Below are 17,247 nucleotides of genomic sequence, written 5' to 3' on the forward strand. Positions count from 1 at the left end.
CTGCAGAACAAACTGATTGGAATTTGGTGGTTAAAGGTCAGTGTGACCTCACAAAACATGTTTTTGGCCATAAGTCAAGAATTCAGACACTAATTATGACAAAACTTGACACAAATGTCTCACAGGATAAAATAATGAAGGTCAAAAGGTCAAAGTTTTTATTGAACAGCTGATCGTACAGGAAATGACAAAGTTTAATTTCACATTCAGCATCGTTCTCAAAGTGCATTGTGTCTATCTTGCAGCAGACATGTTGAACGTACTTCCTCTCTCACAGAACAGTAGCAACGCCAATTGTTCTTAAAAATGTAAACCTGCATTGTTTGCACTGTAATCACTCAGCAGCAGTCCTGCTCTGTCGTCCCGTTGTTAAAGTGCTGCCGAGGCGCTTTTCTGCATTTTATATATTCAAGACTCAGCTGTTGTTTGTGTGGAGACAAATGAGCAATTTGAAGACATCGTTCTGGCAACTTAGAGGCAGAGATGTTTCCATCTTATAGAGGAATTAATATATATGAAAACAGGAGCATTTTAATTTGGTGCTTTCTATAGGAGCAGAACCGGCTTTCATAACACACACACACACACACACACACACACACACACACACACACACACACACACACACACACACACACACACACACACACACTGATGTATACGAACACGTTCAGAGGGAACATTCGGGGCCATTGATTGGCTCTCCTGCTGTTGCTATGGGAGTTTAAGCTGCTCTTCCATTGGTCAGGCTCCGGACCAGGGCCGACTGCCGGCTGGTTTGTCAGCATCCCTCCGTCGTCGTGGCAACAGACAGGAAGCAGGGCGAGAGGAAGAGGAGGAGGAGGAGGAGGAGGAGGAGGACTGTTGTTGTTGTTGTTGCTGATTCAGACAGTAGAAGAAGAAACTCTGTCGTTTATTTTATCTCTCCTTTTTTTTCCTGCAGAGGATGATCCGTCTGCAAACATAAAAACTGCACGTTTCTGATTTGCGGTACAAAACGGCTTAATGCTCACACACACACACACACACACACACACACACACACACACGGGGTCACTCAGCAGCGACCTGCTAATCCTCCACCAAAAGATGATTATTAATATGACATGTCTGGATGAAAATGTACAAAGAGTACGTGTGTGTGTGTGTGTGTGTGTGTGTGTGTGTGTGTGTGTGTGTCAGCCTCTTCCCGTCCGTCCTGTTATGACTCTATTCAGACGCTCGCTCATATTGAAACAACAGCTGATGTACAGACGACTGTGTTTGTTATTTTTCCTGCATTTCCAAGTCAAGTGAGGCGACTCAGAGACGCCATCAGTCTGCATGTGAGTGGCATTATGGGACATTTATCTGTCTGTATAAGTGGGTATAAGGAGGCTGGACGTGAGAGCTGAGGCAGCAGGCGAAACTTTGTTAGACTGTAACAAAGAGTGTGAGGACACTTGAGGTAGCAGGTCAGATAAGGAGACAGTGCAGGAGCTGAGGGAGCACAATTACAGACAACATTCTGAATTTGATCGCATGGAAACACAGTCTGTGAGAATAAATGAGACGAAGATGATTTCAGGTCACTCAGACACAGGCTGCAGGGACGACTCAAAGAGTGAGAGCTGAGGTAGCTCCAGTACCCACAAAGTCACCAGATGTTGCATCGTAGCTTTCTGCAAACCCTGGATGTGTTCCAGTCGCATGTTTCTTTCCAGTTTCATGGTGGTTAATGTGTGGCTACGTTTAGGTGTAAAAAACACTGAATTATGGTGAGGGAAAAGTTCACAATTTGGCTTAAAATACCTGATTCCGGGGGAACAATCCACGCTGAAACAGCAGTGTCTTGGTCAAGAAAACTGCTTTTCGTGACACTATCTCAGGAGAGAACGCAGCTATACAAAAAAACAACCACTCTTCACGCCACTATTCCTGCAGAAAATGCAGCCATCTTGATATACACAACTAATTTTGTGCCACTACACCGCCAGGAAAAGCAGCAACAACCTGGTGAAAAACAAGCAGCTGGAAACAGTAATGACTCCTAGAAGACCCAGGCGCTTATTTCGGCAAAAAGTGCAGCCATGTCTCAAAAAAAACCCAGTAAATTTCATGGCACTATCCAGGCAGGAAATACAGAAAAGAAAACTCAGTCCCTCCAGAAAATTAACGCAAATTCAACGAAAGACCGGAAGTCGTCGCACATGTGATGTCATTTGAAACGTCATCAGACACGTATGCAGTATGGAGAAACACTCTGTATTGACATAAGAATATGCACTTTGTAAATGCAGACAATATGTGTTGAATGTATTAAAATCTTATGTTTACAGAAGATGTATCTTACATGTTGTTGTACAGTCACACTGTCTGATTTGAGAGCTACAATATTCACTCAGGATTTGTTGCAACATTATTGGAGTCCATGTTTTGAAATTAATTAGATAAAGAAGGGAACTATTAAAAAAAATTTGCAGCTATAGTTTTTTGTGAAGCTGATAGTACGACTGCTTTATTGATCGGTCGCATTTTAGCCATTTTGAAGCATTTTTCTGTTGTTATAGCGCCACCCAGTTGCCAATTAGAGTTAAATTTCTCCAGTCACCTTGAGGCGTCCTGTTCTACATATCTACCAAGTTTAGTAAAAATCCATATGGCGGTTAGGCCTAGATAAGAAATGAGCTCTCTAGCGCCCCCATTTTGTTTGATGGGGTCAATAATGGAGGGGTCCCCTCAGATTATGTGTGGTCATATGCCTACAAAGTTGCGTGGTGATGGGTGAAACCCTTGAGATGTTCTACACCTTTATGTGATGAGCCACGCCCTCCGCAATATTCATTGCCTTATAGAAGCTCAGTTTTAGGAAGTTTTCCAACTTTTGCCAAGAGGGAACTTTAGATATTGCTCCCTAGATTATGTTCACCCAGTTTCATGCAGATCGCTCAAACTTCCTAGGAAGAGATCCATTTGAAGTGTTTTTCAAAAAATTCAAAATGGCGGAAAATCTATATAAGCGGAAGTTATAGGTTCTTGAGGCAAATGTGTTCCTCATGAGGAGAGGCATCTCTGTGCAAAGTTTCATGTCTCTACCACATACGGGGCATGAGATATGCCCATTCAAAGTTTGACATTTCAATGGGTTGCTATAGCGCCCCCCTTTGGCCAATTGATGTAATATTGCTTCATTGGCATCCTCCCATGACCCTCTACCACTGTGCCAAATTTCACATGGATTGACCAAGTCAGTGAGGAGAAAAACATGGAACACACACACACACACACACACACACACACACACACACACACACACAGAGTTTTCATCATTATATAGTAAGATTATTATAGCAAGTGATCACATGACTTATTTTTCTGGAGGTAGTAGTAAATCACATTTTTTTCTCCTTTTGTCATTTGCCGCAGTTTCCCGCAAAAAATCACATAAAAATGACACAATTTTTATGTGATTTTTTTTAACAAATTCAAGGTTCTTTTGCCACGAGATCCTGGAGGGACTGAAAACTACTTTTCATGACACTGTTCCAGGAGGACGCAGCGATGTCTCTGCAAAACACCTGCTGGGTTTTTTTTTAATTCAAAAAACGGGTTTAATGCTTTTTGAGATAATGTTACCTTTGTAACTTGTACTATAATAAACCACGACCACAGAGAAGTCAGACGTTAAAAGTCAGATACAGAAGAATTTAGCACTTTTGTCTGTTTCCTCACATATCGTCAAACTTGTCGGACCGGTTTCAACCTCCAAACATGACGCAAACAAATCCTCTCCCACCCCTCTATGACCTTCAGGGAAGTATTAACCACAGACCATGAGAAAAAGGAGAGTGACTAATGAAAGTGGCGACTGAAGAAAGTGACAAGTGGAGGTAGAGAAGGAGTGGCGTCTGAGTCAGCGACAAGAAGGAGGTGATTAAGAGAAGAAGAAGGTGCTGAGGAAGTAGGATGTGAGTGAGAAGGAAACAAAAGAGGAGAGAGGAGCGTTGAGGAGGGATGAGGGAGCTCATGAATATCAGAGCAAAGTTCCCCAGACAGGAGTTGCATAAGCACCTCTGACCCAGAAACCCTCCACAGTCGGACTGGCTCACCCCGAGATGGAGGGAACAAACACAGCCAGAGGGGGAGGAGGGAGGAGGGAGGAGGCGTGGGAAGGAAATGAAAGAGGAAAGGATTGAAAGGCAGAGAGAGTTAGTCTCCTCCAACTCTGCAGTTCTGCTTCTTTCTCTCATCAGTTCACTTTATATGCAGTTTTTACGCTTGGAAGAAACTTCGACCTATGCTTACGAACATTGTGATGGAGAGGTGGAAGACATTTGTGATTGTAGGGATCGTCCAGTACTTTTTGGCGCATGCTAATTTAGGATTTTGTTCGTACGTACATTTATAGCATGGATCCTACGCTTTGTCTTATGAATGAGACCCAGATCCGGTTGGCGAGATCCTTAAAACATTTGGCAGACATCCGAACATACCGAAAGTGCATCTCGTCATCCATGTCCCGCAGTCGTTGGACCAAATCATATTCACCCTGTAGCTGCCTGGTTTGGTTCATTGGAGGCACTGACCACTTCGTTGTTTTGCGCTACTGTTGTCTTCACAGTAGACGCTGAAATTCTCTTCACCTTCAGTTAACTCACCGCATGACCCGATCACATCTGGGGCGGCTTTTTGGAATTGTCATGCCCCTGCGCCGGCAACAAGTTGTCCGTACGTCAGAGTGAAATGCCAACCAGATAAATTAAGAGGTGGGCCTTCTGCGGTGGCGATGACAACAAGCGGCAGTGTACATGTTTCTTGTGAAGCCAACATAAGCTCCCTTTCATGGTCGCCCGAGTCACATTGCAAGCGTTGCGTTTGCGATTAAGCTCGAAAATAGAAGAGACGTCGATTTTTTTGTGCAAGTCGTGAGCGAATGGCCTCAGTATTCAACAAAAAACAGGAGTTTGCGTGTGTTGTGACCTCTCTCGGCCACCGTAGACATCTCCCCCTTGACCAAGCGAGACCTGATAGATCACATGATTCTTTTCTATGCAACCAATCAGCAAATCTCATTCAGGGCGCCCTATTTAAACTGCTCTGGTCTGCCTACTGTTGCTGCTTCCTCTGCAATCTGCTTTGCAACCTGCCTCCACCCCAGCTCCTCCTTTTGCAAGCTGTGTCTGACTTACGTAATTTCTGTTTGTCATTGATGTTGCTGTTCTCCCTGCCTTAAAGTTTCTTTATGCTTCTGCGTACACTCGACGCAACGTGCACGCAGTTGCTGTGTGCCTATCATAGTTCTGTGTCCTGTTGGTCTATGTCGCTATGCAATTCCCCGCCAAAGCGCTGAGGGGCGCAGTTTTCTTTTATATACCTGCCTAGGCTCGTTCGTCAATCATTGTTTGCTTTGCTCTAGTCACAGTGAAGATGGGACCGAGAGAGAAAGGCTGTTGCTGGAGCTCGAAATGATCGACATTGAACAACAAATGCTCTTACGACGACAACGAAGACCGAGGCGACTGCGCAGACAATCTGTAAGCCCGTTGAATGGCTCAACCAACCGATCACAATGGCGACTTTGGCGGTGTTGTGGTAGCGCAGCAGGAAGTGAAACCTTAAGAAATACCGGAAATTATGTAGTATGAAGGACCAATCATATCTCTTGCCGTCTGCGTTAGGTCTGTGTTGCCTCGATGCGTGGTTACAATTTTTTGGAGGTGCACGTCGCGTCTCTGCGTCGGTCGCAACGCCTCCGCAAAGCCCCCTGCGTCATAGGTAAGCAGATGCATAAACCTTGCTTTAGGCTTTCCATGTAGGCGCATGGAAGGGCAGGGAGGTGTGCTCTCTCTCTGCCTTAAGGCCAAAACTCACTGGCGCTGTACGACGCGCGTCAAAACAGCTGCCCCCATTATTTTCTATTTACAAACCCACACCGGCGGCAGCTCGACGCGTGTCGACGTGCCGCACCTGGGCACTTTACACTATTGTCCTATTTTTCCAGCATCGCCGCACTTGAAAAAGCACTATTTTGTACTTCCCAGCTCCCGTAGTAGCAGTAGCAACGTACTGTCATTGTCTAGTTGTCGTGGTCGTCCTGTGTTGTGTGTTTTCTTTTTGCGCCCCGTCTTCTTCCTTGTCTTTTGTTCTAATTGGTGGTTGGCAACCAGTACCACCACCTAGCGGACTGGAGTGTGCAATAGAAATCCGGTTGACGCCCCGCAGTGCGACGCTTTTTGTATGTGTTGGGGACGGCACTTGACTCGTGTCATATGACGCTGCCGGTGTATTTTGGCCTTTAGGATTTCCTTGTTTGCGAGTGGAAGGGCAGGGAGGTGAGCTCTCGCCACCTTAGGCTTTCTGCGTAGGTCTAGGAAAGCCAGAGAGGCCCCAGAACAGAGCCATACCGCCAAATATAATACTGATAGATTTGTTTGAGTAAAGTTGTCCTGACTTTTTAACATTTAACCAACTGTAATTAGGCACGACGATTGACGGCAAATTGTCAAACTGTCCATGACTCATCCTCATACTCCCTGTGATTACTCTTCTCTCTGAGGGTCTCATGCTCCCACACTGGTCTCTGTTTCCCTGTGTCCAGTCCCAAAGTGCCCTCCTTCTGTCCAGACAGAGTTTTTTGTTTATGTATTCGTGGATGCTCGTAGACTAGTAGCATGCCTACACTGGCACAGACACAGTTGAGTTCGGCAGAGACTCCTTTGTTCTTGGTGTGAAGTGTGAAACACGAGTGTTGAACAGTTAGACAGGATGTGAAGGAGGACGGCAAGCAGAGGCAGCAGGAAACGAGGTGAAGACGAGGTGAGATGTAGCAGGTCCCTGAGAGGTGTACACAGGCGGACGTTAGAAAGCCAAACAAGTCTGGGTGCATTTAAGAAGAGTCGAGGCAACTTTATTTACCCAGAGCTGTTGACAGAGGACGTTAGTGGAATACAGATGAGGCTGCAGGAAGAGAAACAAAAGGAAAGGAAGGGCTGAGGCAGAAGACGAAGAGTGTGAGGACACTCGAGGCAGCAGGTCAGATAAGGAGACAGTGCAGGAGCTGTATACTACGTCTGTTAGAAAACAGTTTCAGTTCAACAGACAACATTTTCTCCCGGTGACTGCTCTGTGAAAACAGGATCCTCGAGGTTCCGAGTGAAAGGCAATATCAGCTCACAAAGTTTCTTTGTTGAGGAGAGCATGAGGACTAAAGGAACCCCACATCTATTAGATAATTTATTTGATATGTAAGAATAGACAGAGCTCGCCGCCGAGGGAGAGGAGCCTGAATGACAGCGGGATTGATGAAAGACTGAACTGCTGAGAAAAGAGCCGTTAGAGAAACGTGTTTGCTTTGTGCTGAAGGACGCCGCTTCTTGTTCGCCTTGAACGCCTCCTGATCAAACACAGAGAGAGCAAGAGGCTTTGATTGCCCTCGTGCGCCCGGCTCCGACACCCGCTGTTATCTGAGCTATTATTATCCGCCGTTTCCGCCATCGGGGGGGGGGGGTGCCAAACTGTGTGCCTGTGCGTGTGCTTTTGTGTGTGTGCGGACACAAAATCGGTTTTACGCTGCTGCAGATTTGAAAGCCACTTTATTAACAGGGTAACAGGGGTTTGGGTTGCTGCCGGTGTGGCTGATCCTCTGGATCATGCTGCTGTTTTTTTATGGTTTAGCCCATTAGGTTTAAATCACTCAGAGCTGATGGAAAAACAGTTTTATGATTGGTTACTAACCGTGCAGGCAACCTGTGGTCTCAGTTGCTTCAGTGACAGAGTTTAAAACAGGTTGAGATCGATGATAGCGAACATTTCCTGAGATTTATTTTTCTTCAGACTCCAACAAGATGGAAGTATTAAATGTGATGAAAACTTTTCAGAGTGGTGCATTCAAGGACTCTCCCTCATCCAGGATTGGAGAGAGCTCTGCCACAGGCTACGTTCACATCACAGCAGCCCTCTGTAGTTTCAACGCAGCGCTCTGACACTGTATAGTGAGAGATCTGTACCTGGCAGTGAAGTGTGATGTGGAAAAACACACTTAAAGTCCAATATGACCGTTGTCACAGCCGTTGCATGGCCAGTAAGTTATATGTAGAAAAAAAAATAGATTTCTGTGTCCACACTGCTCAGAATTTTTTTCATTTTAGTGTGGAGACAGAAATCTATTTTTTTTCAGTGTCCACACTAAAGTGAAGAAATCAGATTTCTGTCTCTACACTGTTCCTAAAAATTCAGATTTCTCTGTCTGTACTATTCTGAAAAAAAAATCAGATTTATGTGTCCACATTAATATAAAAAAACATCTGATTTCTGTGTCCATACACTAAAATAATAATAAAAAAAACAGATTTCTGTGTCCACACTAAACTGAAAAAACATTCTGCGTCCACTCTACTCAGAATTTTTTCCATATTAGGGGCTGTCCACACCAACGCGGGTATTTATAAAACCGTGACTCTTTGCTCACGGTTTGGCCTTTCATCCACACGTAACCGCAGTTTTGGGGCCCTGTAACCGGAGTTATTTGTAACCGGAACTTTTTGGAAAAGTCCGGCGTCAGCAGTTGTGTGGACAGGATAAAAGCACTTATTTTGTCTCGTCTCCATTGTATGACGTCACAGTGTGCGACGTAAACAGAAAACAGCTGTGTTATTACCCGATCCAGTGTGTGCGAGGGACGATTTGAGGATGGACCTAAACAAAATACTGCTGCTATTTAGCAGCATATCAGCACTTGTGTGGCTGTATCATACAACTGTCAGTCCACAGAGATTCCACCCTGCCTCGATTCGCCATTGTTGATTTTTGTTTGCTTGTTGTTTTTCCGGTTTCCGTTTTACTGCCTTCTGATTGGCTACAATGGCCTTACAGTTAGGAGTTACATCGCCACCTACTGCTTTGGCATGTGCATTACATTGCTTGATAGTGGAATTTATGGTGTCATGTGGATGGAGGTATTTTTATTACACCGCTCGTATGGACGCAGATTTTTTAAAAACTGGAGGCCAAAAAAGTTCGGTTTTAAAAATACCCGTGCTCGTGTGGACTAGGCCTCAGTGTGGAGACAGAAATCTGATTTTTTTTCAGTGTCCACACTAAAGTGAAGAAATCAGATTTCTATCTCCACACTGTCCTAAAAATTCAGATTTCTCTGTCTATGCTATTTTGGAAAAAAAAAATCTGATTTCTATGTCCACACTTAACTGAGAATATCAGATGTACGTGTCTACACTATGAAAAAAATGGATTTCTGTGTCCACACCAAAGTGACAATATCAGATTTCTGTGTCTGCGCTAGATTGAAAAAATGGCTTTCTATGTACACACTGAAATGAAAAACACACACACACACACACACACACACAGAGATTTCTGGTCCACACTACTCTGACAAAAAACAGATTTTTGTGTCCACACTAAACTGAAATATCAGATGTATGTGTCCACACTAAAACAAAATAAAATTTGGGCCACATTTGCTTGTAATGTGAACGAAGCCTTCGAGCATCCGTGAAAACAACTGTTTGTCTTTTTGTTTTGTTTTTGTAGCATTATGAAGGAAGAGCGTGAAATCTAAGGGTGAAACTGGATACTTGTTTGTCAGAGTGTCCTTGAACGCACCAAATGACCCGACAAGTGTCACGCTACGTCTTATCTTGATATTAACATATGCTCATTAACTCTAGTGAAAGTAAACTACAAACGACAGCTGTTCGTGCCATAGCCTGCAGAAAGTGTTTAGATGAAGGTGAGTGAAGGTTCCTGTCTGTTCATAAATCAGTGTATAAAACATATGATCCTCTTCATCGCTCCTCCTCCTCCTCTCTTTTGTAGCTTCGTCTAACCGTCTCCTCTCTCCTGCCCTCCCTCCACAGGTGAAACCATGCGGCTGTGTGGTGCTCCCTAGCCTCCCCTGTCCCTCGCCTCCCACCTGATCTCCTCTCCTCCTCCACCCCCCTCTTCCTCCTCTGTCCTCCTGCTCACCATGACGACCCCCCTGGAGATGCTGCTGGCTCAGCCCAACCAGGAGCTGAGCCACGAACGGCTGGATGGCTGCGAGGACATCGCCGGGCGCTACAAGGTGGTGCCCTCCGTGGTCTGCTCCATGTGCTGCCTCTTCGGCATCATTTACTGCTTCTTCGGTGAGTCCTGATCGATGTGATTGATTTGCTCGCCAAGTCACGGCGCTGTTAACGTGTTTTTCCTCTGCGTATTTCAGGCTATCGCTGCTTCAAAGCGGTGATGTTCCTGACGGGCCTGATGTTCGGCTCCGTCGTCATCTTTATGCTCTGCTACAAGGAGCGCGTTCTGGACACCCAGCTGAGCGTGGAGGCCTCGGTGGGCATCGGCCTCGGCATCGGCACGCTCTGCGGCCTGGTCACCATGCTGGTTCGCAGCGTGGGCCTCTTCATGGTGGGCCTGCTGCTGGGCCTGCTGGTAGCCGTGGCCACCCTGGTGGGCATGGAGGAGCTTTCCAACAGCCCGCCGCGCTCCGTCTGGGTGCCCCTGGGCGTGCTGCTTGGCCTGGGCATGCTGTTCGCCGTGCTCACCCTGCAGTGGCAGCGTCTCTTTACCACGCTGTCCACGGCGGTGTTCGGCGCAGCGGTCATCACTGTGGCGTTAGACTACTTCGTGGAGCTCTTCGCCCTCGTGCTGTACATGTATGAGCGGATGAAAGCGGTGCCTGGGAAGCCTGTGTGCTGGCTGACGTGGGTGGTGCTCGGGGTGTGGCCTGCCCTCACCCTGCTGGGTGTCATGGTCCAGTGGAAGGTGACTGCTGAAGGATACTCCCATACCAAGGGTGAGGACAGGTCTCTAAAACTATTAGTACACCTGTAGGGAATTTCGTTAAATTTGGCACAAACATCGACTTCCATTCAAGGATGAACTGATTTGATTTTGGTGGCCAAAGGTCAAGTCACTGTCACCTTGCGTTGTCTCATTCCCATGAACACGAAGAAGGCGGTGAAGGAATTTCCTCAATTTTGGCACAAACGTCCACTTGGACTCACAAATCAATGGATTAGAATTTGGTGGTCAAAGGTTAAGGTCACTGTGACGTGGCATCTGTCTCATTTCTTGAATGTGACGGGTCAGGAACACCTTGAGGGAATTTCTTTAAATTTGGCACAAACGTTCACCTGGAACTCAAGAATGAACTAATTAAAATTTGATGTCTATTAAACAAGTAACTGTGTGTGACCCAGGTCAAGGTCACTGTGACCTCGTTTGTCGCATTCTCATGAATACAGCCTCTAAAGAACACTGGATAAATTTCGTAAAATAAGGCCCAAACATCTACTTAGACTAAATGTGAATTGATTTGATTTTGGTGGTCAAACAGCAAAGTCACTGTGACTTTGTGTCCATCTCATTTCGTGAACGTGACATCTCGGGAAGATAATTTCTCTAAATCTGGCACAAACATCAAGGTTACTGTGACCTCGTTCATTGCATTCTTGTGAAAATGATATCTCGAGAGCACCTTGAGGAAATTTCTTTAATGTGGCACAAACGTTCACTTGCACTCAGGAATGAACTGATAAGACTTTGGTGTCTAGTTAAAGCAAGTAGCTATGTGTCTAGCTCCACCTTCAGCTACACCAAAACCTTTACAGTTCTATTAGCATACGCTAGCTAACGTCTGTCTGAAGCTTTGATGGAGGAAAACAAGGCTCCTCCTCACGGACCTCCCTCTTCTCCTCAGTGATCATCAGCCGGCAGCAGAGGAGGATGCAGGTGATGCGGATTCGTCAGCGGGACGATCGCTATCGCAACAAGAAGAAGAAGAAGCAGCAGCACGGCTCCTCCCACCATCACCACCAGGCCAAGCAGCTTCACACTGAGCCCGCCTACCGCCGCAAACCCAACCCTATCCGCCGCTACGACACGGACGTCCTCTCACCAGTGAGGAACTCATTTTCCTTATCTGTGGTTGTGTTGTTTGTCTTTTTTATACTTCCTGCAATGTGATTGGTCGTTTCTTTGTATCGTTGTGTCGGGTTTTGAAACTTATAGATAGCGCAGTCATTCTTTTTACAGCAGAAAGCTAAGGCTTCTGTCTTCTCTGTCATCACCTTATGTTACCGTACCTTTCGTGCCGTGCAAACGCAGTATGTCACCAGAATTGCGCTTGAATTTAACCGTAATAGCTGCAGGAAATCCATCCATCCATTTTCATCCGCTGATCCGGGGTCGGGTTGCAGGGGCTGCAGACAAACAAAGGTCCCCAGACAACTCCAAGGTGTTCCCAGGCCAGATATGTAACCCAGCCGGTGTGTTCTGGGTCTGCCCCAGGGGCCTCCTACCAGTCGGTAGGTTTTCAGTGTTTCCACCAAACACTTTCGGTGTGGTACCTTTGGAACCAACAGTAACCCTTCAGACATGGTTCCTAGACCCTCGGTCTGTTTAGTGTTTCCACACAGACAGTCGAGGAACCATGTCTGAAGGGTTACTTCTGGTTCTAAAGGTACCACACCGAAAGCGTTTGGTGGAAACAGGCTATAGTGACACTCTAGGCTCCGACTGACAGTATGGATCCATTGGGTCTGGTCTAGCGCCTCCAAATGGCCAAAAACAGCCATAGTCGTCTAATAAACTTGATCGTGGGCCTTGAATGATGGGTTATACAGATTTCCTGGGATGTTGTTGCAATACCTACACACTGATGTCACCCAGCGCAAAAATGATATTGGACTTCGAAGACCCACCCTGTCCGATATCTCAGCTGCTGCTTAACTTGGCATTTCTCTTCATGTTTTGTTATCTACTCCCATTTGTTCATGTTTCTTTGAATGCCTTTCCTCTCTCTGCACCATCCAGAGCTACATCCAGAGTTTCCGAGACCGGCAGGTCCAGGCGCAGCCCATCCCGAGCCGGCTGGTCGGCGGCCCCCACACCGTGGTGGACGTTGGCTACGACTGCGGCTCCACGACGCCCCTCACCGGAGCTGCGGCCCCTGCGTTGCGTGTCTGAACACTCCTTCACCTCCCAGAGGCCTGAACACACCACGCCACCTGAGAGATGCGTGACTCTGCAATCACTACTCCACCTGGGTGGAACCACACCTGTGCTAGAACAAAACGCCACTGGGTTTCAATGCAAAGGGTTTAAACATAATCTGGGTTCAGCCACGCCCCTAAGAGGATGAAATATATCTAGGGCTGGATTTACCCACAATGCAAATCACGTTTAACCCTTTTACTAATTAAATTTTGGATCATAAGGCTCCGTCAGTGTGGTGCAGAGGCTCGACCTCTTTTCACTGTCTTTCAAATGCACAAACACATGCACGCACTCACACAAACACACACTGCAGCTACAATCTCCAGGGTCGACGTGGAAACCCAGAGCAGCCCGCTGTACCCGACCCCGGCCTGTTTGTCACCGTCTCCAGTCAAACCACATCAGGGATCTCAGTTTCAGCGCAAACCCGCCTCAGGTTCAAACCCAAAAATCAAAATCAACCCTGGTTTCTACCGCTGCCGCCGATTTTCAACTCATGGTGCAGAAGGAACTCGTTCCTCAGCCTGTAGGCATCTTAAAAGTCCAACAAAGATCATCTCTAAAGGGAAGTAAGGGCCCTTAAATGCAAGCCGGGATCTTTTATTTCTTTCTGTGCCATGCGGACTACAACAACCGTCCCTGAAACGGGGAGAGACGTCTTTAATGTTTAAAGGGGGGAACCCTTCGTCACCCTTGGTGCTGGACGATCTTCAAGCGTCAAACTGCTCTCTGACGGCCGGGGAATCTGTTTAAATGGGTGCCTTGCCCCTCTGTGGACTGTACCACTCAGCAACAGGAGGGGGGTTACTGGCAGATCTCCCATCGATGGCTTGTTTTTGCATTAAATGTGATCACAGAAGGATTTCTCAGCCATGGAGCTACAACAAGCAGGGTAAAAAAAAAAGATCTTGTTGGAGTGGAGTTGGCTTCTTGTCTTAACAGATGCCTGGACATACGAGGAGGATTTGCTTTAAGCCGACAGCAAGAGAGCCGCGTTTACACTGGCACCTCATCTGAGGTTTCACACAACGCAGAAAAAAGGAAACAACAATCTGATTATTTAACAACCTGAGTGTCGTCCCTGCTGCAGCGCAAACTGTTCGTCCTCCAAGAGATTATTTATGCTGCTGAGCCGAGAAGTGATAGTGAAAGTTATGTTTCACTTTCTTCCTGTTTCCTGCTGCGGAGCAATCAAAATCTGAGCCGTTATAAAACGAGCAGAAGAAGCAGGTGAAAGTTTAAAATCTTCTCCGGGATGATCAGATTTGTACGGAGCCCCTGAAGTCCCAGAAGATTAAATTTTTAATTCTGAGCTCACAAGATATTTGGCTTGTTAAAGTTAAAGTTTTAAAATGTTGATATCTTGTGCATACAAAGTAATGACTTGTTCCCTCAAGGTAAAAACTTGTGTGCTCAATGTAACTTGTTCCCACAGCATAAAAGTTATTATCGAGTGGGAACAAGTTATTATCTTCAGGAAAAGTGTGTACAAGATAACTTGTTCCCACTCGATAATAACTTTTATGCTGTGGGAACAAGTTATCATCATGTGGGGAAAAAGTTTTATTGTGTGCATTTGTTCCCACAAGATAATAACTTGTTCACAAAACATAAGTTATTCAGTGGGAATACGATATTATCTTGAGGGAACAAGTGCACACAATAAAACTTTCCCCCCACATGATGATAACTTGTTCCCACAACATAAAAGTTATTATCTAGTGGGAACAACTAAGTAAGTAAGTTATTATTGAGGGAACAGTGCGCACAAGATAACTTGTAACATGGTAATAACTTTTAACCCACAAGGTAATAATTTGTGCACACAAGATGAACGTTAATATCAAGTGGGAACAAGTTATTACCTTCAGGAAAAAATGCAAGATAACTCGTTCCCACAAGAAAATAACTTTTTCCGCAAGATAAAAGTTATTTTCTTGTGGGAACAAGTGATAACTTGTTCCCACATGATAACAATTTGTTCTCTCAAGATAATAACTTTTCCCACAAGATAAAAGTTATTATCTTGTGCACACAAGATAACTTGTTCCCACAAGATAATTACTTGTTCCCACGAGATAGTAATTTGTTCCTACAAGACAATTGCTGGTTCCCACAAGATAATTACTTTTTCCTTTAAAATAATAACTTGTGCACAAGATGAGTTGTTCTCACAAGATAATAACTTGCGCGCATGAGATGACTTGTTCTTGCGATATAACTTGTTCCCACAACATTAAGTTATTCCTAGTGGGAACAAGTGCGTGCAAGATAGCTTGTTCCCACAAGATAATCATTTTCCCATATAATAAAAGTTACTATCTTGTGTGCACAAGATAACTTGTTCCCACACAATAATAACATGTATGCACAAGGTAATAACTTGTTCCCTCAAATAATCACATGTTCCCTCAGAGTGATAGCTTGTTTTTACAAGATAGTTATTGGTTCATACAAGATAAAGGTCATCTTGTGCTTTAAAGACGAACTGTTCCCACATATTAGTAACTTGTTCCCTCGAGATAATAACTTGTGTGTACAAGATAAAAGTTAAAATCTAGAGAGAACAAGTTGTTATCTTGAGGGAACAAGTGTGTACATGATGACTTGTTCCCACATGATAATAACTTGAGGAACTTCTGGGGCTCTGTAGATGTGTGTAATCAAAATGCTAATAGTTTATTGATATTAAAACAGTGACTCCAGGCTGAGACGTCAGTGTAAACAAGGCTCGGAGCGTGCGGATGAAAGACTCGGACTCGTGGCCATACCAACTTGTACTTAGACCAACAACTTCTTCCATTATGTGCATTGATTTTCTTTCTTTGGGACGACATAACGTTTCTGTCACCAGTGAAAATGTGAATACTTTGTTACTGTCTTTACCTTTTTTAAAGGAAAAGCAAACAAATGTGCGGGGGGGTGGGGGCAGGGGGGGAATGTATGTTTTTATTCATCCGTTGGAAACGGACAATGCATGATCTCACCCCTCCGTCCCGTCCCGTCCCCACTCCGCCCTGCGTGGCTTCGTTTTGGCTCCCATCAAACACCCTCCGCCCCTTCCATGTGCATCGATGTGAAATTTGTACATAAAACACAGCACTTATTAACTTTCTTTCTTTTCTTATTTTTACCATTTTATCATTTCATTTAAACTGTTTTTTTTTCTTTTTCTTAGGACTCTAATTTAATTGTTCTTTTCCAGTGGGATGTATTTATTTGCTGATTTATTTATTTCTGGAGCTGTTGCGTAAAGGAGAGTGCAATGTCATCACTGTAGGCCAGTAACTCCATGCTTTTTTTAAAAGATTGAATTATGACTATGATTATTAAAGCATGTGTTCCTATGGGCCTGTACACCATCCATCTGTGTGAGTCGTCTGTTCGCTCAAGGACATGCAGACATCAAGCAGCTGAAACATGAAATACACTTTACTTTTATTAGCAAATAATATTTGAAAATCACAAGAGAATATCCCTCCTTCTCCTCCTCCTCCTCCTCCTCCTCCTCTCTACCTCACACAGCCTCCTATCTCTGCCTTCATCTCCAGACACCCTGTAATCTCCCCCTCCATCTCCTCCTTGTTATCTGTCCTCTCTGCGTCCCCTCACTGATAAGCACTCGCACATACAGTTCACTTCATCCTCCTCAGAGCTCCTGATTGCACAAAAAAGTGACTCTGACCTTGAGGAAGAAACCAGAAGCAGAATCATAACACAATTTGAAAAAGGCAGCAGTGCATGTTCAGAGTGGGAGTAAAGCGATCTGCACAACTGAAGTGGTTAAAAAAAATGGGATGCGAAAGCAAATTAGCTCAGTTGATGTGAAACAACAGCACGTCTGTGATATTTAAGTTAGATTGCAGAGCAGGAAGTGAATGCAGCACCAGAATATTTTATTTAGCAAGCTGTCTGAAATGCTTTTACACTTTGTGGCCTCTTTCAGATGCAAATATGCTGTTTTGCATGTTGTGATTTTAATATTTTGCCACTAGACCGCAAAAAAATCTCCATCTTTTATCTGTTGTCGAGACCTTCTTGACCCACCTCCACCGTAATGATGGTGCTTTTGTTGAGAAATGTTGGCATTTCTGCAAACCATAGATACATTTGCACATTATTATATCGCAACCTTCTGTTTCAACAACGCTGTGGTTGATGTGTGGTTATGTTTAGGTACAAAAATCATTTGGTTATTGTTTGGAAAAAATCATGTTTTGGCTTAAAACACCTGAATTTGAGGACACAATTTCTGCGAGAAAA

At 44.9% G+C, this 17,247-nt stretch overlaps 1 protein-coding gene across 4 annotated transcripts in view; it reads left to right on the forward strand.

The window, feature by feature from the left end:
* The window catches only part of tmem198b (transmembrane protein 198b), a 37,439-nt gene extending 20,767 nt beyond the window's left edge, over window positions 1-16,672 (forward strand). For all 4 annotated transcript variants that reach the window (XM_049570104.1, XM_049570102.1, XM_049570106.1 and 1 more), the window contains exons 2-5: window positions 9,855-10,121; window positions 10,199-10,780; window positions 11,687-11,886; window positions 12,802-16,672. In XM_049570104.1, the coding sequence (XP_049426061.1) occupies window positions 9,965-10,121; window positions 10,199-10,780; window positions 11,687-11,886; window positions 12,802-12,954 (1,092 nt within the window). In that variant the 5' untranslated portion in view covers window positions 9,855-9,964 and the 3' untranslated portion in view covers window positions 12,955-16,672. The remainder of the gene's footprint in view (window positions 1-9,854; window positions 10,122-10,198; window positions 10,781-11,686; window positions 11,887-12,801) is intronic.
* Window positions 16,673-17,247: the final 575 nt, after the last annotated feature.

Source organism: Epinephelus fuscoguttatus, linkage group LG24 (assembly GCF_011397635.1).
Source record: "Epinephelus fuscoguttatus linkage group LG24, E.fuscoguttatus.final_Chr_v1".
Lineage (NCBI taxonomy): Eukaryota > Metazoa > Chordata > Actinopteri > Perciformes > Serranidae > Epinephelus > Epinephelus fuscoguttatus.